Raw genomic sequence first — 27,355 nt, 5'->3', positions numbered from 1 at the left:
CAGACTCAGTGCTTCCAAGCCCCAGTGAATATTTTGCTTGGTCCCTTCGGTACTGGACCTGAGATGGTCAAAAGGCCTAGGAAGGCTCTGGAGAGTGGCCTGGCTGGATTCTTCTTCCTTTATGGGCCCAGAAGAGCCAGAGCAGGGACTGGGAGCACATGAGGGTCTTAGATTTCCCAGAAAATTAACAGTGGGACCAACTGAATCCCGGAGAGCCCAGAGACTTCCTCCCACCCATTAATCAGAGTAGCAATAAAGTCCAGGGTGAAAGCCCTTAGCACGCCTCCTGGAGAGTCTCCTCTGAGAGCCAGACTTTGGAGGGCAAGACAAGTGGGCTTGTCTGCCAGCGTGTGATCTTAACATTGTCTTCCTCATGACTGTGATTATTGGGAGAGTGGCCAGGGTGACTGTGGAGTCATTTGCCCTCCTGATGAGGGGGAGGTAAGCTTCCTTGGAGCATTAGGGTAGGGGCTCTCTCTTCCCCCACCAGAAATACCAATGTGATGGTAATAACAGGCAGGTCCTTTGAGAGTGACTGAGTCAGGAGAGTAGAACCCTTATCAATGGGATTAGTGCCCTATAAAAGGGACCCCCTGCAATGTTGTAGTTAAAAGGAGCAAGTTCTAGAGTTCCATTTACAGTGGGGGTACGTAGTTCACAATAATGCAACACACATTGTAAAGCAGACAGAAGAGGGGATTTCGAATGTGCTCATGAAATATTGCAAGTTTAATGTGATAGGTATGCTGATTACCCTGATTTGATCATTATATAATACATACATGAACTGAAACATTGCCCATGGATATGTACAATTATTATGAGTCAATCAAAAATAATAACTTAAAAAAATTTAAAAGGACCTCAGAGAGCTCTCTCACCCTCTTTTTGTCTTGCGAGGACACGATGAGAGGGGGACTACCTGCGGTCTGGAGGAAGGCCTCATCAGAACCTGATCATCCAGCATTTTGATTTTGGACTTTTGTTCTTCAGAACTGAAAAAAAAATGTCAAATTCCTGTTCATAAGCCACCTGACCTAAGGTACTTTCTAACACGCAGCCTACACTAGCCAAGGCCCCACCTTGTTTAATTTTCAGTCATTGCTTTGAGAAGCAGATCAGCCTGAATTAGTATAGAATGTGCATATTTTAAAAAGTATTTGAATGTCTGTGAAGTACATTCTGGACATGAATCCAGGCCAACAGAATGTTCTGAAGACAGAAACCTGGCACAAATAGTTTTGATTTGTTATCAATGCATTATCACTTTAAGGCACATGACTGTTTTTCTTCAGTGTGTGCTGTGCACTGTCTATCATTTTGTTTGTGATTTTACTTAGCAACCCCTAAGATGGGATCAGAATAATATCACCCGTTCCAATAGTGTTGACCTTATCGTTGCCCTTGCTTCTCTTGGATGAATGCAGTCAGCCCAAAGCTCAGAAACTCCAGAGTAACATGTTGCAGATGCTGCCGGTGACAACGGATAATGTCAACTGCCCAGACCAAATCCAGTGACGTCCGATCCAATTGACATCTGGACGGCTCTACCTTGTGGAGGGAATTGTCCGGTGCAGGGGACCCGACTGAGTATTGCATAGAACACACCTCACTGGTTACAGTGAAGACAGCACCTGTTGACATCTTCATGATTGCTATTGTCTTTCCACGGGCATGTGAGTCCTTAGGACCTAGAACAATGCTGAGCTGGGAGCAGGAGCTCAGAACAGAGCATGTTAGTAAAATGGGTGAATGAGTAAGGATGCCGATGCAGATGTGAGCTTGGTTGGTGTCAATCAAGCCAGATATCTCTGTTGCCCTATTAGACACTGAGGTTAAAGTCCCCTCTCATCTAGCCTGGCAGCCTAGCTTCACTTCTGTCCTATTAGCTGTCCTTTATGAGTCAGCCTTGGAAATTTTTGCACTCACTTGCTTAGCTCCCTGCAGGAGCCAAAGACAGAAGCCACAGAGAAGGTGAGTTCTCAACCCTGGGTCACATTAAGACCACTGGGGAGTCTCGAAAGCATCCACTGGCCCTGCCCCTTGCTGGTTGGAGGAGGGGTGGGGCATTAGGATTTGTGGAAAGCTTCCTGGGGTGATCTGCATATATGGCCAGAGCTCAGAAGCAGTGGAGTAATGCTGTGCAAAAATTTGATACCATTGGAATCATCTAGAGGTCTTGTTCAACATAGATCGCTGGTCCCCACACCCAGTTTCTGATTCAGGAGTCTGAGGTGGGGCCCGAGGATCTGCAGCTCTAATAAGCTCCCAGGACGTTGCTACTGCCGTCAGCCTGGGTGAGGCTTCAAGAACTGCTGCCATGGGCCTCTGTCATGGCTGCCCCTAATTCCTTAATCCAGCAAGTTTCCTGCTTCCTGCCCCTACTGTCCTGGCTCTTTTTCTTTCTTCAACTTGACTTTTTCCCTACACTTGTCTGCCCTTTGCTGAGCTCTGGGACATTCCAACAGGGTATAGGAAAAAAAAAAAAAAAAAAAAAAAAAGTATTCTTTTTCTCAGCCCAAAGGAGTCTGTTTCTGTTACCATAACAACTTACCCAAACTGAGTCATTTATAAAGAATAGAGGTTTTTTTGACTCATGGTTCCGGAGGTTGGGGAGTTCAAGGGCATGATGCTGGCATCTGATGAGGGCTTTCTTGAGGCACCATACATGACAGAGAGTGTCACAGGGTGAGACAGAGCAAGCGTGCTAGCTCAGGTCTCTCTTCCTCTTTTTATAAAACAACTAATGCCATCATGGAGGCTCCACCCTCATGACCTCATCTAATCCTTAATTGCTTCCCCAAACCTCACCTCCAAATATTATGAACATGGGACTTTGGGGATCACGTTTCTAACAGGGACTCTTGGGGCACGCGTGCAAACCATGGCAAATGCTTCCAGATGGTGTTTTACCGAGGGGAGGGTGGCCCACCCAATAGGGAACTAAGCACAGAGTGCAAACCAGTCTGACCTGAGAGCAGGCCGGAGGGATGACCAGAGCGTGGCCCTAGGGCTGGGGGCATCTGGGCGCCAGCGCCAGGAACGCTGCCACCTGGAGATGGCCCAGAGCAGGGCTGAGGGCTGCTGGGACGTGTGCCACTCAACCCCGCTTCTCTCCCTGTGTTTCTCTTCTTTTCATCTCTGAATTGTCATGCTCTGGCTCCTTCAGGTATCAGAGGACTTCAGTGGGAATTGGGGATGTCTAGCTCCTCACAGAAGCCCACTCATGTGCCTCTTTGCGGGGCCCAATTCCAAATTCCTGAGAAAAGGAATGTAAGCCTGTCTCAGCAGCGGGCCCTGGGGTACAGCAAGCCCATGACTCAGGGAAGGGTGTGATGGATAGGTGTGGCAAGTCTGGCAGGTCAGGGATGAGACTACTGAAAAGAACACTGCTGTACTTGGTCCCAAGAGGAGGTGGCCTGCCACCAGGGGCTGTACGGGGACACACCCAAGTTGGTCCAGGAGGCAGAGGGAGAAGGGGCAACTGCCTGTATTGTGGTTTCTACTGGAAGGAGCGGGCGAGGCAGGGTAGGTAGGCTTTGGATTGGCTGGTTTAAATAATATCATAGGGCTCTGGGGCAGAGAGGCGTCCCTGGATGTCCTGTGTCTGGCCCTGGGGTGACGGGGAAGAGTGACAGTGGCCCAGAGTGGGAGAGCCTGACAGAGCAGGTAGGTGGGCCACAGGCTCTGGGTTGGATGGTTGGAGAAGGGCATTCCTGGGAACTGGCTGGTTCCAGCATAGACAGTCCCTCCAGGGCTAGCAAGTTCCCAGATGTCAACGCAGTAGAACACAAGTTGACACAGGGTAGTCTGCAGAGAAAAGGGAAGTGATTGGCTGGAAAAGGTGTAACCTACAGATGCTTTTAAAAATCTCTTTCTTCAAAACAGTGTCCAGCCTGCCCTTTGCTGAGGCCTGAGTTATTCCCCACAGGGGTAGAATCAAGTTATCTTTTAAAATCACTTTTCTCAGCCCCAAAGACATTGGAAATCTGTCGAAGTCCATCCTCTGCTGCCTGCTGGTGTGTGACTGCCACTTTCTCTAAGGCCCAGCCGTCCTCTCCCATGCTCAGCTAAGGAACCCGGCTACATCTCTCCCTGGGGCGTCTGTCACCGTTCCTGGGCTGGGGCTGGCTGCAGCAGCCCCTGTTAAAGGACAGTGTGAAAGCCCCTGCAGTGTGGGGCCTAGTGGAGTGATGTGGTTCCTGCACTGAACATCATTTCCGGAGTGGCAGGGGTGGTGGCCTGTGAAAGGCGCTGGAGCAACGTGGGTTCCCCTTCACAGGTGACCTCATGCCGGCAGCAAGGCCTTCTGAGCCAAGGGGCTGGGTCTGCTTGTGCCCACCTGCCCCGGGGTCGGGAGTGTTTTGAAGATGACAAATCAAAGTGAGGGCCCTGCTTGAAGTTCGTGTACCTGTGACCGTGTCGTGCGACTCAGTCGCGTGTCGTGTGACTCAGGTGGGGGTTGTTACTTTATATAACATGATACAAGCTGAGAAACAGTGGCCCGCAGGGGCTGAGGCTCCTCCACGGCTTTGCAGCTCAGGGCTCAGATGCTGCTGAGAGCTCATTTGAAAGCCCAGGAGGCTTCATGAGTCAAGGCCAGGATTGCCTAGAAGCTGGGGCTGGATGAGGTGGGTGGGGGGTCAGGAGATGGCGGCTGTGAGCAAGGATGACCAGAAAGGCCACTGAACAGTTCTCCCAGTCACAAAAGGTTGTGGATGATGACTTTCAGGTTTTGTCTCAGACAAGTGGGTGCAGTTATACATATGAGGTTAGTTTGAGTCCTAAAGTGTTTATTTTCGAAATGTAAACTTTATAAAAATAAAGCCTGATGCTGCCACTCTGTTTGGGCATGGGTCTTTACGTTTTAAAGTACTAAGGGTTTCAAAATTGCCGTAGTTGGGGTCTCTCTTCTTACCTACGGAGGGCCTGCCAGCTGTTGGCTGGAAGGATTGGTGAAGCATTGGGAGGCTGGGCAAGCCTTCAGCGAGCTAGGATGAAGAGTGAGATTCACTGAGGAAGAGCCAAACATCTCTCTCTCTCTCTCTCTTACACACACACACACACACACACACACACACACACACACACACACACCTGACACACCTTTTGGAGTCCTAGGGTAGAACCACACTTAAAAATTATTTTGGATCCACATTCACTCTAAGTCTAGAGTCAATTCAATCAATCATCTATTTGTAACTTGCACTTCTAGCAGAAGCTGAGAGGAGCCAATGGGATATGGACTAGAATAGCTGGTGGGGTGGGTGGAGGGGGCTGAGGGGAGGGAAGGGTGAAGTGGAGGATGGGGGTGGTTGACTCTAGAAGAGTGGCTGAGGCTGGTTTGGGTATTGGGACCCCATGGTTGTCGTCTGACAGTCTTCCTACGGAGCCTGGTAGGAATAATAATGACCCCATAATAACAAGTCCTGTAGACAGAGGCCCAACACCATGGGAGTCATGGGCTCCAGGTCTGGAACTCGACTTGGACGTGGGTGGAGTAAGTGCAATGTCCCATGCTGGTGACCACAGTGTCTCAGCGTCTCTCAGCCCCAGGTGCATGACAAGACTGACTTGGTTTTGCCCAAGAGATCATCAAGATTGGGGTCTTCTCTGCTTGGACCAGATGTGGAGGTGAGACAGCTGGACCGCTGGCAGCAGATGTCGCTCTGCTTATTCTGGGTGGGGGAGGGTCCCTTGAACGGGTTCTCCCAGTAGCAGGTTGAATGATGACTGTGCTGCTCACTCACGCACAATGAGAAGCAAGGTTGCACCCCAGACAGTCAGACCCCTTTCTGGTTCTGAGGGAATGGAATTTGCTCATCTCTCCTCCAGAGCAGTAGCAGGGGGTCTGTCTTGGGTGTAGCCTGTCAGGGCCCTGTGAGGTCTGCTTCTAGGGTTTCTCTGGGGAGCTGGCGCTTCCATCCCATGTGTGAAGTCTGTCGAATCAAGAGAGAGTCATTCTGTGAAACCCTAACAACCACAAAAATAATAATAAATAGAGCAGGAAGTTGTGAAGGAAGGGGATCTTGTGCACTTGTGCCTCGTAAGAATGATCTCAGAAGAAGACTCTGCCAGAACCACAGCTTTGTACAAAGGCCGCCACAATCTTATACAAAAAATTAAAAAAAAAAAAAAAAAAAAAAAACTTCTGCAAAAACTCTGTCCAACAACTTCCTGTTTTATTTTCAACTGAAGCCACCCTGGTTATTGATCTTTACAGCCAAAGGTTACTATTTCAAAATATATTACATAATCCTCCTCCCTTTTCTTTTAAAAACTCCCCCTCGCCTCAATTCCTTGAGTACACACATTGCTTATGGCACTTTATTTCCATTGCAAAATCCGTTCCTGAATAAACTGATGTCTCCAGAGATGCTCTATGTGTTATTTATTTAGGTTTTAATATGCACAAGGGAGACTGAGGGACCTGGGACTGAGGAGGTGGGGCTTGCCTGGAGCATCCTGAGGGTGGAGGGAAGTCTCAGTGAGTGGGCAGAAGAGCACTCTGGATCTTGGGTGACGGATTGGGCCTGGGTGCCCTTGGGAGGGGCAGTAGGCATTGGGATGGGACCGGATTCCCTCTGCCTGCCACCCATGCTTTGGGTCCTTGGGGAGGGCAGGCTGGAGAGAGTGGCCCGTGGCCCGCAGTGTTTACAAAAAGTCTCCCTGGAATTCTTTTCCTTTCCCAGCATCTCTCTTGAAAACTGATTATGGGGAAAAGGAATCAAAAGAAAGACTGGAACAAAAAAGCTCTTCTACAATAAAGATGGGATTTTCTCTGAGTTGAATAGAAATATTAAATTGTTCCTGTAAACCTCAGAAACCCAAGGCGTACCCCCATCTCCCTCTCCCAGACAGCCTTGACCTTGGCTGTGGAAGGAGTGATGGCATTCCAATCCATAATTATGCACAGTCATTTTATTTTTAAAGAAATGGGGTCTTGCTGTGTTGCCCAGGTTGGCCTGACACTCTAGGGCTGCAGCGATCCTCTGATCTCTTATCTCCACCTTGCAGGCCAGAACCTCTTTGTAAAGTTTCTGCCTAGAATTGTAAAGGTCACACTGTGAAAAGTGGAAGCAAACATCAAGCTCACGGTGGACCGAATAATGGTGTCAAAGATGTCTATGTCCCTATTCCTAGAAGCTGTAATCATGCCACTTCAATGGCAAAAGGGACTTTGCAGATGTGACTAAATTAAGGACTTGAGGGTGGGGGAGATTATACTGGGTTATTTGCGTGGGACACAAATGTAATCAACAGAGTCCTCCTAAGAGGGAGGTGAGAAGCCCAAAGGAGAAGGAGGTGATGTGATGTATTGAGGAGTTACAGTCAGGAACGAGAAAACCTGTAGGTGCTGGAAAAGGCGCAGGAACTCTCCCAGCAGTCTGCACAAGGAGCTCAGTGTTACCTAGATGTGATCAAATCCTACTGAGACTCGGGTCAGACATCTGACCTCTAGAACTGTAAGATAATTGAACTGTAGGAGTGTTGTTTGAAGCCACTAGTAGTGGTCATTTGTTACAGCACCGGTAGGAAACTGACACAGCCTTCACTCTACAGGTGAGGAGACTGAAGCTCACGTGCAGTCAATATTTTCATTTCAATGTGTTTGTGAGTTACTTATGGGGAGGGAATAGTTACCCTTCTGCAGTATGAATAAGACATAGAGTTTTTTCTGCGACTGACAAGTTGACCAGGGCAAGTCTTAAAATTCTCTTTGTGAGGTTTTATTGCTTAATTGGTTCTAGGAGTTTGATGACCATATTTTCTAGTAGCTAAGTTCTAGAACTCTGATCTGATAAGAATGAGTGATTTTGTGAGGGTAATATGCTAGAGATTTGGAGTTGAGGTTGTCTTAAAAAATTGGGGACAGATACATGATAGTGACCAACATGTGCCCTTTTCCTCGTTCCAAGCTTCCTTCTTACCTTCCCCACCCTCTGGCCTGCACATCACAAGGAAGCAGAAGAGATAGGGGCTTGGTCACAGAGTTTTCAGAGGTGCTGCTGATTTGTGAGCCAGAACAGACCTTGGAAGGACTTCCTTCATTCTAAAAAGTGAAGAATCATTGCTTCAACGAGTGCAATAAACACCCTGAGCAACTTTCCCCTCAAACCTCAGAGGATTTCGAGATATTCTAGAACATTCTGTACCTTGTCTGTTTCCCATCAGCTGGTGGAGAAGTTTAGCTGAAAGTGCTTCTGATGGTGGGTCATGAGGGACGACAGAGGGATACAGGCAAAGTAGCCATTGTCCTGTGACTCCTACAGCAGGCTTGGGGGTTACTCTCAGGTGACTACAGAGTTCGAGGATTAGTTCTTGAAAGGACTACTCAAGCAATCCTATGACTCTGTGATTGAGTTTTCCCATAGAAACAAAGCAAGGTTGTGTAAATTCCTCTTTCTAGGTCACAGGATCAGCAGTCACCCTTCAGCATGGCCAGGGGCAGATTGCATGATTTTGCTTCCCCTCTGGGGCTGCATTAAGCCGTGGGCCGCCTGTGTTGGTTAGTGAAGAAGATCCTCAACAAGGAAGGTCAACCGGGAGAGACGTGCTCACTCAAGTACAGTGAGAGTGGTGAGAAGGACTCAATTTGTTTGCATGTCCTTTATCCTGGGGTGATGATGGTATTCAGGCCAAGCTCACTGGTGGGGGTAAATTCATACCCTCAAAACTTATTTGGCTTGACTGGGCACGGTGGCACACACCTGTTATCCCAGCAACTCGTGAGGCTGAGGCAGGAGGACTGCGAGTTCAAAGCCAGCCTTAGTAATGGTGAGGCACTAAGCAGCTCAGTGAGACCCTGTCTCTAAGTCAAATACAAAATAGGGTTGGGGATGTGGCTCAGTGATCAAGTGCTTCTGAGCCCAATCCCTAGCACCAAAACAAAACAAAACAAAACAAAACAACACAACATCAAACAACTTATTTGGCTTGACCCCAAATTTATAGCTCCCTTTTTAATCTTACCATATTAAAACTATGGGACAAGTATTACTCCCTCAACTGGTACTTGCAAAAAGAACACACGTGTAGAATGTAATTTACCCATTGTCCAAAAAACTCCATTTTGGGAGTATTCCCAGTTTCCGCAAGAATGCTACCCATCATGAAGTCATGATCCATACTGTCACTTCGCCTTTGGCCCTCCTAAGTGCCAGTTTTCTCTTTTAAAACTGGAGGATGGATTTTATTATCAATGAGTTTCTACCTCTCTTTAACCTTTTCTCAGATATTATTTACTCAATCTGAGTTTTAACTTCTGAGAGTTACCTTCCTTGGTAGCAAGCGGATAGCATGAGGGCCAAAGGGGGCGCTTTGACTTTGTGCCATTTGTTCTGGGTATGAAATTCCTAAGATTTTTCTAAAACAACTTTTGTATCTGCCTTTTTCACCTTTAAGAATGTGAAGATTTGAATAAACCAGGCAGGAAGTGTCATTAAAGTTAATAAGTTTGATTTTAAAGTAAGTTTTGAAAAGCATTCTTCTTTTCCATCCACCAACAGGGGGACCCTGGATTATATCCCTTTAGTCTACGTGACATTTCCTAGCATATGGGTGAGAGAACCTGGGCGATGGCAGAGGTTGTGCAGGCTGCAAGATCAGGAATGTTCAAGATGGGTACTTTGGGGGAGACCATGGTCAAGTTCTTAGGCTCCAATTCTGGGCTTTCTATTTATAGCAAAGAGAGCCCTGGACCATGTCTTCAAAATCCGGTCTGGAGTGACCACCATGGATTTGAATCAGTGAAGTGGGGGGTGTTGTAGACAGGACTGAAATTGGCTCCAGGCGTGGTGTGGCCTACAGGGGACCGGGCTGTCGATGAGTGAGCTCCCGGGGCAGCTGCAGGTCAGGCTCACCGCTCATGGAGGGGACATTCGTGGAATAGAGAAGCAAGGCACAGCACCCTCAGGCCTGGTGGAAGGTGGATGACACAGTTGTTTTATACGAATGTGATTCAGTGACTCCGTTCACTATCAGAATAGAAACGACTCAGACAAATTCCACAAACTGGAAAAAATGAGAAAATAACATTTTCTATCACCTGATGATGAAAAAGTCATGGAAAACTAAAAAAAAAGAGAAGAAGAATAAAGAAGAAACCATGAACTTCACCTTCATCTTTCCTAGAGCTCAGAATGGTCCCTTGGAGGTGGGAGTAGGAGTACTTCTGCTGCCGGTTGAAGACCACTTCTTCTCTTCAGTGGGACCACGTACGTACACATCACTTTAAAACCACCTCTCAGCTGGAAGTACCTAATTTTTAACAAGTCACAAAAAAATAGGGAAACGTACGCAGAGTGTCCTTGGCCACTTCCCCATCTGGTGATCACGTAGCAGTGCTATGGCCCGGGTGTGCTGCCCTGCGAGGAGGAAAAAGGTGTGTCCACCGTCACACAGTTGGAGCAGTGACACAGCTCGGTTAGGAAATCCCAGTGTGCAGGAGGGTATAAATCCCTGCCTGGACAGCCGTGCTTCCACCGAAGGTGAAAGTCTGGCCTGGCAGCCTTCCCCAGGCAAGAAGCAACAAGGGGCAAGAATGCAGAGCTGCAGGTAAGAGGCTTTCGAGAGAAGGAGGGAGAGAAGGAGAGGAGGAGAGGGCCACTCAGAAGTCAGGACCCTGGAGTCTGCTTCTGTTCCAACTTCAGGCAACTCTCCCCGGTTTCTCCTGGCCTCAGGTAACTCATCTGGGTGACCTTCCTCCTTGGTGACCTTCTTCACCTGTGTGAAGGTGACCTTGAGCATTCCTTGATGTTTCTGGGCTTCAGTTTCTCTTCCATGAAAGGGGCTGCGTCACAGGTTTTCCAAGGACCTTCCTAAATTCTGGGTGACAGGCAGCAATACTGTATAAAGCCACGGGAGGAAACGAACTGACATTTGCCTCAGGAGAAGTTGTGCAGGGGGACGTACACCCAGGGCCGAGGTGTTCTTCCCCGGAAGGCTCTGGGAATTTCCTAGTCTAGAATGTGTGATCTTTTAAGAGAATGTGACTTCTCTAATACCTGGGCTCTGGGGCTGGCTGAGCACTTGTCTGTGAGAGGCAGTGAGTGGAGTGAATTCTGTGCCCCAGGGCTAAATGGCCTGGATGCCTTTCACTGGCTGTGCGATGTTACGCCATTTACCCTCTCGGTGCCACATTTCTCCATCCCAAAGCAGTGATCAGCACAGTCGAAGGGTCCCAATGAGGCTCAGACCACTCAGAATGGTGCCTGGCCCGAAGAAGGGGTCACACACGCGTTTGCTTGTACTCTTTTACAGTAAGAACCCCATCTCCTTGGAGAGGCCTTCCTTCTTCAATCCCCAGCCCCTCAGGATTCCTCTACCCCTGCCCTCTGACTCTACCTCCTAACATGGTGTGATCTTGGCCAAAACTCTTCATCTCTGTTTCCTCTTGTGCCACCTGAGGCAGGGGAGTGACCTGCCCTTCCCAGTCTGTCCCCGTCTGCAGTGGAAGGCTCCTGGCTTCCCTGTCTGTGCTCCCTCCCACTTCCCACCAAACTCACCCTTTCTCTGCCCTGTTTCTCCTGGCTTTGCCCAGAGCCCAATGGGCTTTTCCCCAACTCAGCCAGGTGTTCCCACAGGCAGCGGGAGAAGAGAGCGCCTTGCCTCAGGCTACGTTTAAAAGCACGCTAGTTTTCACTGTGCCCTTCTTCCCATGTATTAACTTCTTTGGCTACCCTAAGAGATAAGAGGTAAGCCTGACTTAGGGACTGTGGAGCTGTAGGGATGTATTGTCAGTTGACCTGGGAGCCCCTTCCCAGCCCTGTCAGTGAGCCTTCTCTTCAGATCTCCACTCCACAGCCTCCGAAGGCCAACCGTAGGACGACTAGAATCCAAACACCCAGAGGCCAATCCCTCCTCCCTGTATCCCAGCATAGCAGGGTCAGTCTCAAGTGACGACACAGTCCAAGTAGTACAAGAAGTGCAGATGCTGGTGGCCTTTTCGTGTTACTATTACTCGCTTTCCATTTGGGGACACTTGATCTTGACAATGTCTTTGGTTGTGGCTCTCAAACTTAAGTCTGCATCAGAATCATTGGCAGGTTTATTACAACGCAGATGGCTGGGCTCACTTACAATTTTGATTGGTGGATATGGGTTGGGGTCTGAGGACTTGCATTTTTAATAAGTTCCCAGGTGACTCTGGAGCTGTGGCCTAGGGACCACACTTTGAGAGCCACTTCTTTAGGAGATAGGTTTCATGTCCAGTGGAAGCCTGTCAGGGAGTTATTTTGAGACAAGGGTCTTTTGAGATCAGTGCTTCTCATATCACCTGGGAGTCTTGTTAATGTGCTATTTCCAAGGTCTCAAATGGGTCCCTAGAATCTATATTTCTCACAAGTGTTATTCATTTTGCTGGTCCATGGACCACACTTTGAGTAACAAGGCTTTAGAAAATTTGGGGAGATGTGTTTTTATTTGGGAGCAAAGAAGAAGTTAATGTAAAGATCTGGGTGGATCTTAAATTTCCTAGAACTAATATTCATCAGCATGCTTTCTTAGATTGTGTGATAGGCAGAATTCTAGGATGACTCGAACTCTCACTGATTCATGCCCTTATATAATCCCCTGGCCTTGAGTGAGGCTGGGATGAGTGACTAGATGGACTATCACACCCATGGATTAGGTGACCATATATGGTAAGGGTGAAGGATTTTACAGATGTAATTTAAGTTCCTGATCAGTTGACTTGAAGATAATCAAAATAAGGAGCATGCTGACAGGTCCAGGGTAAGCTGCAGGCTCTTCCCCGGAGGGTCTGGAGGCCAGGGTCAAGAGGTCAGAGAGGTTTGAAGCAGCAGCAGATGTTCTGTAAGCCTTGAAAAGACAAGCTGTCCTCTTGTGGAGAGGGTCAGGGGGTCGGAGACCAGTGGCCTCTGGGGCCCGAGCATGGCCCCTGGTGTGCAGAGAGCAAGTGATGGGGACCTGAGTCCTTTAATCACAACCGTGTGGACTGGGAAGAGGAAACGAAGCTCAAGGAAGAAACATAGGCCACACCTGACCTCAGTTTTGTGGGATCGTGTGCCAAGACTCCGTGTAAACTAAGCCTAGACGCCTGACTTGTAGCCGATAGGGTGAAGTTGACTGTGAGGTCATACGATGTTCTACGAGGACACTCTGAGTGCTGGGCATCCAAGTTACGCTGCAGGGATAAACTGAAACAGCTCAACTCGATACACTACCGGATTATTTCCTGTTCATGCCATGTTGTCATTGTCCTTGGTCAACTGTATCAGACCATGATGGCTCAACACAGCCATTCAGGGGCACAGGCCACTTTGAAAATGGTACTAGCACTGACCACTGGCAGAAATCGTACTGTTTTGACATGAGTGCTGGAAAGGGTGGGGATAATATTAAATATTATTCCTATTCAGCCAAAGGAGGAACACACATGGCAGGAGCCCACAGGTGGATCGAGAGATGGAAGTAGGCCTCAGCCTGGAAGGATGGCATGACCATGTTACCTGGCAGCCTTGGTAGAGGAGGGCTCAGCCACCACCACGGCAGGAGCAGAGAGGGCTGGAGGGTTGGACACCAGCAGAAAAATGAGTGAGTCTGGAAGTGGCACTGTTCCTTCCAGGGATGGGCCACCCTTGCTTCAAAGGCGCAGAGAGGCAAAGCTGTTTGAATACCCCAAAGTCAAAGAGAGCCAGGTGCTTTTGAACATGCCTGTGCTATAGCTACCACATCTTGCTGCTCAGTTAGGTGGGTTGGAGTGGTGGGGAAGGACAGGATTTCGGAATGTCAGCTTCATGGAGGTTCTTGCCACCACTAGCAAGCAGGTGGAGCCTCTGAAAGCAGAGCGAAGCCAGAGGGTTAAGTATGGGAAGGGGCACTGATGCTTACCCACAGCCCCAGGGAAGAGCCATAGGTTTCCTGGGGGACTTTTGGGGCCTGTGGAAAATCCAGTAAGTCTGTGCCAAGAACTGGGTTTTCTTGTGGCAGGGGATTTTCCCACACAGAATGCATAAAAACGCGTTGGTAGTTTTAGGCATTTGTTGTTGTTGACTTTTACCTTTTCTCATGGATATTTTGGATACAAGGGTCGGGATAGCTGTTGCCCTTGGGGACCCTTGAGGATAGGCCATGCTAGGTAGGCACATTTTCCAGAGGATGGGAGATAATTTTTCAAAGTATAAAAAGAAAACTCGCATCTGTCCTGAGAACTTAATAATTTTAGAAGGAAGTATTTCTAAAGTAGATAAAGCATGGTGAAATTTATGCTTATTATAAATCATTGTCCTCCAAATATACCTTTACTAACTTTTCTAGTAGGATGTGCATTAGGCTTCTGAGGCCCCTTCTTACGCAGGAAGGGGAATTCAATCTCCCCCTGAGTGTTATCTATTTCTACTTCTCTGAAGCAAATCTGCCTCTCTTGGTTTTATCCAGTTTCTTTTGGGTAGATGCTCAGACTTCCAGTTTCTCACCTGGCCCTTTCTTCTAGACAGGGTGATATCCAAAACAGGGGAAGCTGTGTTCCTAGAGAATGGTAGGGAGGGTGACTGGTGTACACCTGTTGATTTGGGGGTCTTCACTGGCTTCCCCAGAGATGTCTCTGCATCTTCCTGGTTATGAGGTGAATGAATCTACAGCTGGGGTCCAGGACTGGAAAAACCCATGTGTCAGATTGACTTTGACACACCTTCAGCATGTGCAGAAGGTGTGTCAAAGTCCATCTGTGACCAACTTGTCTTCTCTGTGTTTCTCACTGGCTGCAGAGGTCCTCTGCATCTTGGCTATGATCTTTCACTGTCCAGGTGTTACTCTAGGTATTTAGCAACGAGTAGGACACCAGTGCCAATCAATCAGAACAGATGCTGCAGCATTTGTTGCTGGACTGCATAGATCTCTAGGGAGCCTCAGGAAAGCAGAGATAGCAGAGGGTGGAGAGCTCAGTGCCTTGGCAAAGTGCTTATTTACTAAGAGCTATGGCCATGCTTTCTAATATGGCCCTGCTTACTCAAAAACTGCAGCCCGGCTCTAGGTCACCTTGTGCTTCAGCATGGCAGCTCATCTCAGTCCAGATCTCAGTGTACTTCCCTTTCTCCACCAGATGTACAGCAGAAAGTATGGATCTCTCCTCGTGGACATAGAACTGAGGCCAGTGGAAAGTTAACCCTGGCATCCCTTCTACCAACATGCCACATCATGATTTCCATTCTTCCTTAGTCCCTCCATCTTGGTAAGGGCTCCTCATTAAAGGAGGGGTTCCGGGAGAGATCCAATTTGGAAGTGGGGCAAAAGTTCCTCTGCTTTTAGCTTCCCTCTCTTTCATCTTTGTCTCTTTGCTTTCAGAATTTAAATCCAGAATAAGAAATAGGAGCCTCTTGCAACTTCCCTCTTTTCATCCTGGATTCCAAAGGGCCTTTACTTCTATTTTTCCTTCCTAGGAGGAAGGAATGTCTTCCTCATTTCCTTTTTTCCTTCCTGTAGAGGGCTTTGTTCTTCCTCTTTCTTGGGAAGAATAATGGTAGAATAATATAGGATAAGAATGTAGTTTAAATACATGGAAAGGTAGTTAAAATATTGTCTTTTTGAAAAGTGTTATATGTCCCATTATAGAGAAAGAGGAGTTTGAACAAAATTTGAACACTTTATGATTCAGGGAAGTCTTTAGGAATCTCAGTTATTTTGTACCCATAGCTCAACACATTGCTCAATCAAAGCCCCTCTACATGTCCTCCCTAAAAGATGGTCTCAAAATGGACAGACTATTTGCATGATGGCTGGCTTCCTGCAGAGCAAGCATCTCAGGGGAGATGGGTGGAAGCTGCCTGGATTTTTCTGACCTAGCTCCCGAGTTCACATAGTGTCACTTCTGCTGCATTCTGTTGGTCACACATGAGTTACAGGCCAGCCCACATTCAATGGAGGTGAGCTGGCTTCCACCTCTTGAGGGCAGGCTGGGATTGTAACATTACAGGAGACCACGTGGGATGAGAGATGTGGTTGTGTCTACCTGTGGAAAATACAATCTACTGCCTTGACAGACTAGTCACACTCATACCAGTACAGAGAAAGAACATCTGGAAGATGCCTTCAAAGCTGGTTCTGTGAGTAAATGCACACGCCCTGTGTCAGGATCCTATGGGTTCTTTCAACTTTTTAGATCTTTCTGTCTTTGTTTCTTCTGTCTGCATGATATTTTAGATGGAAAAGTTTTCTAGATGCTTGATTATTCAAATATTTGAGTAGTTTCCTATGCTCAGATTATAAGAAGTTGAAAGCAGCATTGGGTTTAAAGATGTGCAACCAGCCCCCTTTCTCATAACCCTCAGAGCATCCAGGTAATAATCAGCATTACCTAGCGGTGGTCCCACAGTGCTAGGACTCCAATGTGCAGGGGAACACCAAAGTCCTGAATGTTGACTCTGCTATATGCTGGCCATGAAACTTTCAGAAAACTTGGTTAGTATCTGATTAAACTCCCTGACTTGATGCTTTTGAAATTGAAGCTACACCCAGGACCACAGCTTAAGCTCCAACCCAGATTGACTTAGAATCTTAGGGTTTTGTGCCTGGGAGGGGGATCTCATCAGCACAACCTTTATATTTTGGAGATGAAGAAATTGGGACCCAGATTGTGTGAGTGATTCTGCAGTTGACTAAGATCACATAGCTAGTAAATGGTAAAGACAGGATCCAGTTCCAGTCTCCAAGTTTCACGTGCTTAAAGACACTAAGATGTTGGTCTGAGTGAAAGAAAGCATTAGCAACCTTTGAATTCATAGCAAGCCTTATGCAATGTGTATGTGTGTTTCTGGGTGTGGTACTTAGGATTGTGTGTTTATATGTTAAACATATTCATATAATTTGGATTTATGCACTTGGAATTTTTGGTTCCATTAGGCAATGATGCACACATTTCTAGAATAGTAATACGTTTCTGGTATAGTATAGTAACTGAACGACTATGATACTAGAAAGTTCTCAGGCTTTGGGATGGATCCAAAGCAGGAAGGAGGCAGAATGCAGATAGTAGAGTTTGTGATTTCTCACTCAGTTCTGCCAGCAGTGTGTCCTTGATCAAGTCATCTCCCCAAGTACCTGAGTCTGCTTCCATAAAATGTTGGTGAAAGCTACCATTGCTTAAGCACTTTCTCTTTGTAACTCTGTGCTGAGGACTTTACACATCAAGTCATCTAACCTCCCTGAAACGCTCTCTACATTGTGTCCATTTTACAGACTGTGCTCAGGCAGGGCATGGAACCTGCTCAGGGCCATCCCGCCATATGGAGGGAAGGTGGGATTCACACTCGCTCTCTCCATGAACTTTCCATGGGCTCAGAAAGAATGGAGTCTCTAATACTCAGGGACTATTGGAAGGTGCAGACAAACTTCTGAGCTGCTCCAGATGGTAGAATTTGACCAATGAATGGAGTTTAGAGGGAGGCAAATTAAGACTCCAAAATGACAGAGACATTTCAGATCATGGATATTTTACAAGACAGGAAGTGGCCATCTTGTAAGGGGATAGTCTTGGCTGCTCTAGGGGATGCTGTGAAGACTGGGTGAGCAGGCTTTGATGTTTCTACAGAGCAGGGAGAAGGTGAGGCCTGCACAACATGGGTTTGCATCCCACTTTATTATCCTGCTAGCTCTGAGGCCTTGGGCAAGTTCCTTCATCCATCTGAGTCTATTTCTATGGCCCCATGTTTATAATGGGGATGCTGCACTCTACCAGACTCACGAGTTCTATCCCCTGGGGTTGTGCAGAGCAGCAAACTCCTCTTGCACAATACCAGGCTGGGAGAAGTTGAGGCCTGGGGGATTTGTTCTGTGGATGTTCCGAGGCTTGTGGGCAAACCTTCCTCATCAGCGATTTTGGGGTATGATTTTTTTTGGAGGGGCAGCTAGAAGATTGCTTTTGAGAGGGCCTGAGGCAGGAGGAAGGTGAAAGAAACCTTGGTTTGATGATCCTATATGCTGGGGGTGATGAATGACCCAGGCTTACTGGGAAAGGAAACTGTGAATAGAGGATTGGAATGAATGGCCACATGAGTTGGGTTGATTGATGGGTGTCTCTTCATCAGTGGTTCTTGGGACACAACTTGGCCAAGTTCAGGTTTGACAGGGAGAGGGTGCTTTGAGTGAGAAGGGATCTTTTCTGGCAGAGAGAAAAAAGATAGAGGGCGTGAGCCCTTGGTGGAGCTGTATTTTCAACTCTATCGGTCTGCTCTTCTTGGACCAGGAGGGACCTTCCTAGGTCATGACTTCCAGGAAGCAATTCTATCGCCCCGCTCCTCCCCAGGGAGTGGGAGAGCCTTGCCAAGAATTTGACAGCTGTTGTGTCAAGGAGGCAGAATTCCCTTAATCCTGGGGCCAAATCCTCCCCAAACTCTCTGTTCTCTTCTATAGAACTAAAATAAGTTCTGGACAAACTATCAAGAGTTCTATGAGCCAGCGTATTTTCCAGTGAAAGCTGCCTCACAACTGGCCATCCATTTCTCTGCACTTGAACCTGGAAGATTTTCCCTCTCCTTCCTTCCCTTAAAATTCTGTGGCTTCCTGAAACTTAGTTTAAGATTTTTTTTTTTTTTTACATGTTTTGGATTTTTAGGACGTTCCCAAACTTAATTTCAATGTAAATATTTATTTTCCCATGGGTTTCAAATGGTTTTATATGATGAAACATGTGGGTTTTTAGGAATTCATTTTATACACTGGAGTGACTAAGTGATGGGAGTAAGTTCTGATATCTAATTGACCTCATTAATATTCAATACCTGTCATCTGTTTTGTTCTTTAAGTGACTGTTCCACCTGACTCAGAGCTGGGACAGTTGAGCTGAGACATTCTGGGCAGAAGGTGAGAATAGTAATAAAGAAAAGTTTAATCTTCTGGGTGAATTCAGTCCTGGATCTATTCAAATATACCATAGAATAAAAATTTTACTTCTTTTAAATGCTGAGATTAATTTCTGGAGCTATCATCTACCTGCTCATTCTTACTCTGTTAAAAAATGTATTTCTACATGTATTCTGAAGTATTTAGGAGTGAAGTTTGACTTCCAGGTGTTTAGGTGAGAATATGTACACTTGTGTGTGCATGCATGGATCTGTGTGTATACAGACACATGCACATACACACAGACAGACAGAGAGGGTGAGAATAAAACAAACTCAGCAAAATGTTAACAATTAGTAAATCTAGGTGAAACACATACTGATGCTGGCCATACCGTTCTTTCAACTTTTCCATCTGTTTGTAACTTATAAAAATGAAATTAAAAGGTGGTGTAGGAGCAGGAAGAGGGAAGAGAGAAGGGAAAATGGAAATACTGGGGATCAAAATGGAGCAAATTGTATTCCATACAGACATGAATCTATCAGGATGAATGGGTAACAAGAATGCACTGATAAAACATTAAAATAAAATGTAAAAAAATGTGGTGTCAACATCTACACATGCTTCGGCTATGTATATTGTCCATGAACAGAAGCCTGGGACTAGAAACAGACAACAGGAATCAAAGGTGGCTGACCATTCCTGGGCCTCCGTATGTGCTGTGGGACGCAGCTGCTGGGGCCCTGGACCCGCTGCGTTGTTAGCCTTTCTACCTTACTGCATGCTTTCTCCTTCCTTCAACTTTCTACTCATTTCCCACCTATTTGTCATTTTCTTCTGCCCAGTCTTTCTTTTCATCCTCTCCCTCTGTTTTCTCACACTGAGGACAGTGAAACAGGGTTATGTAACCAAAAGAAAAAAAAAAAAAATAGGGTCATAGAATTAGAACTCAAACACTTGGAATAAGCTGCCCTAGAAATTTCTTTCTTCTGGTAAGAAGGTCAACTCAGATTCCAACAGAAACATCAAGTTGTCTGTGATTTTTAAACGCATTTAAAGAAAATAGGGCAGGAGAAGAGCGTTTTGCTGAAAATCTCTGCAAATTACTTCCCCCTGATCTGGGCCTGCCAAACGCGTACCGTTTCCCACACTGCAGCAGTTTTAGTTCCGGCCTCTCTCTGAGGTTTTGATTATTGAAAACTGTTACTACTCTGTGTTTGTGGTTTGTTCCTCTGAAGCCACTTCCTGGAGAATGACAGTAAAGCGGCCCCTTTGCCCCTCTCCAGGGAGAGAAACCAAAACAACTCCCTGGCTGGGGGTCAGGTGGGGGAGGACAATATTTTAGGATTTCATTCCATTGGTATAAGGTTCTAGTGAAGCATCTTGTCCTTATCTGACCAGCCCTGGGATTTGGAGAAGAGAAAGATTTACATCAAACTCACATCCATGACTTGTCCAAGGAAGAGACTGAAGGAGATCGGCTAAGGCTCTTCAGCTCCCTAGCCCTGTGAAGCTTAGGGATTGACTGCCCCTGAGTGGACACAGCTGGACTTCCTGGTGTCAGGGCCATTGACAACACATTTAAAGACCTCCACATAAGCCCAGGCTAAGGCTGACCCAGCTATAACGTGAGCCCGGAGGTGGGGGCTGCTTTCATGGGAGGAGAGCTGGGGAGCAACTCCTGAGTCAAAGGGACTCTTCAGTCAATAGGAAGGGACTCTAGGAGCATCAGAAAGAGGGCCAGGAGAACGCAGCACTTGGCAGGACCCAGCAGGGCATCCTCCCCTGGGTTCTTTCTACAAATGTCAGGGTCAGACCAATGACATCCTGGGACTGGTTTGTTGTGCATGCCAGAAAGCCTGGACTTATAAAAGAAGCCACACCAGGGTGGTGAATGGCTTCACAGTCACTTAGGACTCATGCCCTCTTCTCACTATTCCTTTACTTTCAGCCAGCCATCTGCACTTGTGGTCCAAGATGGTAGCTACAGTCCAGCCACTGTATCCACACTGAGCTGGAAGGAGAGATGATTAGTGGAAGGATGATTTCCATTGTTGCTACTTTCTTTAATGGCACATGCTAATGCTACATATTTATGGGGTACAATGTGATGATTGGGTACATATGTAAATTATATAATGAACAAATCAGGGTAATGAGCATATCAGTATATTTATCATTTCTTCGTGGTGAGAGCATTCAAAAACCGATATTCCATTTTGAAGTGTACAATACGTTGTTGTTAACTATATTCATCCCATTGTACGATAAGAACAGTTGTACTTCTTCCTCCTAGCTCCTTGTACCTTTGAATCCTCGCCGACCAACTTTTCCCATCTTCTCTGGCCCCTCAGGCTGGTGGTCATTGTTCTACTCTCTACTTCCATGTAGGCAACACTTTTGAAGATTCCACATAGTGTTAAGATCACACAATCTTTGTCTCTGTGCCTGACGTTTCATTTAACATAGTGTCTTTCAGTTCTGCCCATGTTGTGGCAAATGACAGGATTTCATCCATTTTTATGGAAGAACAGTATTCCATTGTGTATGTATATACCACATATTCTTTGTTCATCCACTGTTGGATATTTAGGTTGATTCCAAATTTTGGCTATTGTCAGTTATACTGTAATATACATGGGTGTGCAAATATCTCCTCTATATATTGATTTTATGTTTTTGGACACATACCCAGTAGTTGGATTGTGGAGACTTTTAAGTTCCTTTTAAGGAGATTTACCAGGAAGATCACACATTTCCACATTTAACTGGTCAAAATTTTGTTACGTGGCTACTCCTACTGGCAGGGGAAGAGGAAAGGTGGCCTTTGTGTGGGTCAGCAATGTGCTCTGTTGAGGGTTGGGGGTTCTATTAGTGGGAAAGCAGGGAGGAGAGCTGTAAGGGGAGGAAACCAGCCGTATCTTAAACAGAACGTCTATTTTTGAAGAGCAAGGGCTTTGGAAGAAAAAATCCTGAGTTTAAACTTCAACCCCTGCTTAGTTGCTGTAAGATCTTGCCTCTTAACCTCTTTGATCCCTTCTAATACATCATCATAACACTGGCACGGTACTTGCCTCCTGGAGATAAAATGAAAGAGTGGGTGCCCGCTGTTTGTCATGGTAGCTATGCCGAGTACCCTCATCCTTACGTCGGCATCTTTGACTTCATTCTCTTTTTGAAATACTTATTATTGGCTAGACACAGTGTGTTTAATTTATACTTCTTGACATCCTTACTAGAGAACTTGTGAGTCTGGCTGGGGCCAGTACAGATGAGGACATTATACCCTGATCTGTGTCCAAAGAGGACAAAGCAACTTGGCTGACGTTTATGGGACTTTTGTGCTGGCAAGCTTGAGAACGGGGTTACAGCTGACGTTGCAGGAAATAGTTGTGCTTCAGAAACATGAGGAGAGGAGTACCTAGAAGCAGGCAGAGCTCTGGGGAGACAGGTTCAGGTCAGACCCAGAGCTAAAGGGAAAATCTCAGGTCCCAGGGCTCTTTGTTCCAAGGAGGGGTTGCAACTGCAGTTCTCTGAATGTTCGCTACTCATAAGGGAGGGTTTCCTGCCCTGGACCATGAAGAACCTTCTGGGTTTCCTGTGAGGCACTTCATCAAAGGCCGGACTGCCAGTGGTTCAGATTCTGTGCTTTATTTCTGGATTCACTTACCCCTCCCACAGTCTCCTGGTAGACTTTCAGTCATAAGTATTCTGGAACTTTCTGGGGTTGCGAACAAGACCCAGCCTCTACCCTCTGGACTGTCACCACCCCTACAGACAGGCAGCAGGCGTGGTGGATGGCATGGCTGCTCCCACCTCTTTCCCCCTCTTGGGTAACTATTTCCCCACCCCACTGATGGCAGGTTTGCCCGTGTGACTTGCGGAGGCCAATGGAATGTGGGCAGACAAGCGCGAACGGGTTCTGAGCCCGGCCTCTGTGCCTTCGTCCCCGTCGATTGCGTGCCTGCCATTCCTTCCTGGAGATCCTCTCCCAGGATGTTTACTGGTCCCAGCAGGGTGAGAGACGCGGTGGAGCAGACTGGGGACTCTGCTGGTAACTGGAGCCAAGCCTAACGTAGCCTGGCGTAGGTTAGCCAACCTCCATCTGACCCTCAGACCTGCGAGCAAGAGAAAATGGTCCTTGTCCTTGCCTTCCATTTGGGATGATGGGTTCAGATGCATGGTTGTGGCCATGGTTAGCTGGTGAAACCAGCAATCGTGATACGGTGTGAGAAGGACAAGGGGGATAGAGAATGGTCTCCCACACACCTGTGTTAGGGAGGAAATGATTCATGGACTTGTATAAAATATTCACTTTCTGTACCTCATATTGCTTTTATTTTAATTTTAATTGTTTTTGGTATTGGGGATTAAACCCAGGGGTGCTTTACAACTGAGCCACATCCTCAGCCCTTCTTTTTTTTTTGAGACTCGGCCATGCTAAGTTGCTGAGGCTGGCCTCAAACTTGCGTTCCTCCTGCCTTAACCTCCCCAGTCGCTAGGATTAAAGGCAGGTGCCTCCATGCCTGACCTCATGATGCTTTTAAATATGTTAAAATGATATACAAAATAAAGGGTTAATCCATAGGGAGTATAGTTGTCCTTCTGTTTCTATGGGGAATTGAATCAGGATACCAAATCTGAGGCTGCTCAAGTCCCTTATATAATAACAGCTTAGTATTTGTTTATAACCTGCACACATCCTCCTGGATACTTGAAATGATCTATCACTCATAGTACCTAATACAATGTAAATGCTATGCACATAATGTGATATCGTCTTTTTTTTAGGGAATAATGACAATAAAAAGGGCTGTGCATGTTTGTTAGAGATACTGAGACAGTACAAGAGAGGCCTGATCTCCCAACCGCATTCTTTAAGGAAAAGGATTTCTCAAGATAACTCTATATACACCACCTGCTTCCTTCAGAGCTTATGAAAAGCCATTGCTGCAGTCTTGGCATGCACAGAACACCTGGCTCTGACCGCCCCTGGGGTGGTGATGGTGAGCACCTCAGACTACAGACACCTTCCTCCTCGCTTCCTCTGAGAGCCAGGCCTGTAGCTCCACCCTGGGTGCTTCGTCTCTTGTGATTGAACATGAACCCCCGTAAAGTCTCCGTGGGGTGGAACTACTTGCCTTTTCCTGATTTCTGTCTCAGATTGAGCACAAGAACCAGGGCTGAGCTGGTAACATTGAGAGCTGGGCTGATTGGTAACATCACTGGCAACTCTGGTGTGAGTCTCCAGTCCTCAGTCCTCTGGGGACTCACCACAGTGGCAGTAGGTACAGACCCACCTCACAGCTGATCTGCAGGGCTGCCTGGTCACATGACTCGGAGGTTTGCCCCAGCTGGACCCCATTGTGCAGTTCCCCCACCTGAAGAGTGCTTTGTCCCTACCCCCTATGTCCCTCTGTGGCCCCCCTGTTTCTGTTGAGCGTTGTCTGCTGACCTAGTTTTGCTCTGTAGTGTGCATTGCACAGTAGAACCTGCGGGGGGCCAGGACGTGATCACCTTGGCGTTTTAGACTGCCACTCTGGCTGCGCCTCTCTGATAGTCTTTGAAGGCTATGGAAAATTCTTTCGGTGCATCCCTGTTTTGCAGGTGTTTCTGATTTTCTGTTCTTTCCCCCTCCACTCTACCTGCTTATCTCTTTATCAACACCTTTGCTCTGGGGCTTTGGGACTTGAGAATGGTCACATACTCACTGAGATGCCTGCTCTCAGGCCCTAGATTCCAGCATTAGATTATTAGGAAAAGAAAATGTGATGTCTCAACTGGAAGTGCAGAAACAATGAAAATAGCTCACCTCCCCACCTAATGCAGGGTAAAATAACTGTGCGAGAGCCAAGTGGCTCTAGACCTCACACTCTGACACCAAGGTTTAGGAGATAAGTTTACAGTTAAAGCCACATGGGAAGGTGGGGAGAAAAACATCAAGATTCCCCCAAATCAGCTTTCTTTCAGATAAGATTCTAGAAAGAAGAATCAGTGGCTGTGTGTAGACAGACTTAGGAGTCACGGCCACTTCCTATAGTCATTTTACACTGGAAGCGAGTTCTGAACAGTCCTGCGGAGATCTCACCTGTACCTGTGTCCCTTCAGTGACTGCAGAATTTTTCTGCTTCTGGGAATTCCAGAAGCTGGTATGCTGGTGACTTGCTTTGTCTGACGAAGCAAACTCGGTGTGAGCCTCAGGTACGAGGTGTGCCATATGAAGGTTGTGTCTCACCAGCCTTCTCCTCATTTCTGTGAACTTTATTAACGTCTTTACCTTGAGACACACATAGAACAGAAACTTCTGTAGCTATAGTGGTTTCTGAAGGGAGTTACATCTCGTAGAAGCTTAAGGTTGGGTCTCAAATTAAAATTTCTTATGCTGATGTCCCAACTTTCTAAGCAGGCAACTGTTTAATGTGTGTGTGTCTTTTTTAAACACGTCTTTGACTTTTAATATAGAGGATGCTTTAGCAGGACCATTGTTTTAGCTAACTGAAGTGTTTTTCTTAAAATAGATGTAGATGTTCTATGTTGAAGGCAACATCAGCCATCTCTCATCTTCAGGATAGAGATGTGCAATCTGGAAGGAAAATTAAAGGCTCTCTGCAGCTGCCTCAAGGGAAGGTATATACACACACACAAGTTTCTGTAGAGCCTGAAAAAGGGGATGCCTTCACTAGCTCTCCTTGACAATTCTAAGCCCCAATACATTCCTGATGGCCCATTACAATACAGTTTAAGCATGAAATAGGTTACCAAAGAGACTCCTTCAGATTCAGTGCAATCCCTATCAAAACACCAATGATATTCTTTACAGAACTAGAAGAAACAGTCTTAAAATTCATATGGAAAAATAAAAGAGAATAGCCAAAGCAATACTGAACAATAAATGTGAAGGTAAAGACATCATAATATTCCATCTCAATACCACAGCTATAGTCACAAAACAGCATGGTAATAGCAAACAAAACAAAACAACAAAACAAAAAAAGAAAACAACCCAGATATGGAGATGAATGGGATAGAATAGTAGAACAGATAAATATAGATGCAGTCATCTGACAGTCTTTTAAATAAATAGTGCTGGGAAAACCGGTTATCCATATGTAGAAGAATGAAACTAGACCCTTAATCTCTCATCCTGCACAAAAATCAGTTCAAAGTGGATCAAAGACCTAGGAATCAGACCAGAAACACTACAGCTGCTAGAAGAAAGCATAGAATCAACACTCCATCATATTGGCACAGGCAGTGACTTTCTTATTACAACTCCTAAAACTTAAGAAATAAAACCTAAAATCAATAAGTACAATGGCATCAAATTAAAAAGTTTCTGTCCAGCAAAAGAAACAAGTGTGTGAGGAAAAGCTTATAGAATGGGAGAAAACATTTTTCAGCCACTATTCCAACAGGGGATTAATATTCAGAATATATAAAGAACTCAAAAATCTTTTGAAAAAAATTTTTTATTTTTACAGACTGCATTTTGATTTGTTGTACACAAATGGGGCACAACTTTTCATTCTATGGTTGTGCACGATGTAGATTTATACAATTTGCGCAATCATACATGTACATAGAGTAATAACGTCTGTCTCATTCCACCATCTTTCATACCCCTGCCCCTCCTCCCTCTCATTTCCCTCTACATAATCTAAAGTTCCTCCATTATTCTCTCACCCCCACCCCCTCACCCCCATTATATATCATCATCCACTTATCAGGGAAATCATTCAGCCTTTGGTTTTTTGGGATTGGCTTATTTCACTTAGCATGATATTCTTCAATTCCATCCATTTATCTGCAAATGTCATAATATTCTTCTTCCTTATGGGTGAATAATATTCCATTGTGTATATATACCATAGTTCCTTTATCCATTCATCTTTTGAAGGGCATCTAGGTTGGTTCCACAATCTAGCTATTATGAATTGAGCTTCTATAAACATCAACAATCTTAACACCAAAAAAAGTCCCACAAATAACACAACCAATTAATGGACAAATGAGCTAAATAGTCATTTCTCAAAAGAACAAATAAAAATGGCCACTAAATAAATGGAAATATTTAACATCTTTACCAATCAGGGAAATGCCAATCAAAACCCCACTGAGATTTTATCTAACTTCACTTAGACCAGCAATCATCAAGAATACAAATATAATTTCCGGAGAGGATGTGGGAAAAAGGTACATTTATACATTGTTGAACTGAAAATGAGTACGAACATTTTGGAAGGCATTTCGAAGTTTCCTCAAAAGACTAGGAATGGAACCACCATATGATCCAGCTATTTCACTCCTTGGTATTTATCCAAAACAACTAAAATCAGTCTATTATAGTGATACAGGTACATCAATGTTTATAGCAGCATGATTCACAGTAGCTTAAATTATGGAAACAGCCACATGCCTTTATCCAGACAAGTGGATAAAGAAAACATGTATATATATATACACACAATGGAGTTTTACTTACTCGTGGAAAAGAATGAAATTTGTCATTTTCTGGTAAATGGGTGGAACTAGAGAATATAATGCTAAGTGGAATAAA

At 45.9% G+C, this 27,355-nt stretch overlaps 1 protein-coding gene across 1 annotated transcript in view; it reads left to right on the top strand.

The window, feature by feature from the left end:
• The first annotated feature begins 9,949 nt into the window (after positions 1-9,949).
• Positions 9,950-27,355, top strand: part of IL1R2 (interleukin 1 receptor type 2) — a 40,553-nt gene continuing 23,147 nt past the window's right edge. The window contains exon 1 of the mRNA XM_079110777.1: positions 9,950-10,557. Coding sequence (XP_078966903.1) covers positions 10,349-10,557 — 209 coding nt within the window. The 5' untranslated portion in view covers positions 9,950-10,348. The remainder of the gene's footprint in view (positions 10,558-27,355) is intronic.

Source organism: Sciurus vulgaris (genome assembly GCF_902686455.1).
Source record: "Sciurus vulgaris genome assembly, chromosome: 14".
Classification (NCBI taxonomy): Eukaryota; Metazoa; Chordata; class Mammalia; order Rodentia; family Sciuridae; genus Sciurus; species Sciurus vulgaris.
This window is presented reverse-complemented; position numbering and strand designations above follow the sequence as displayed.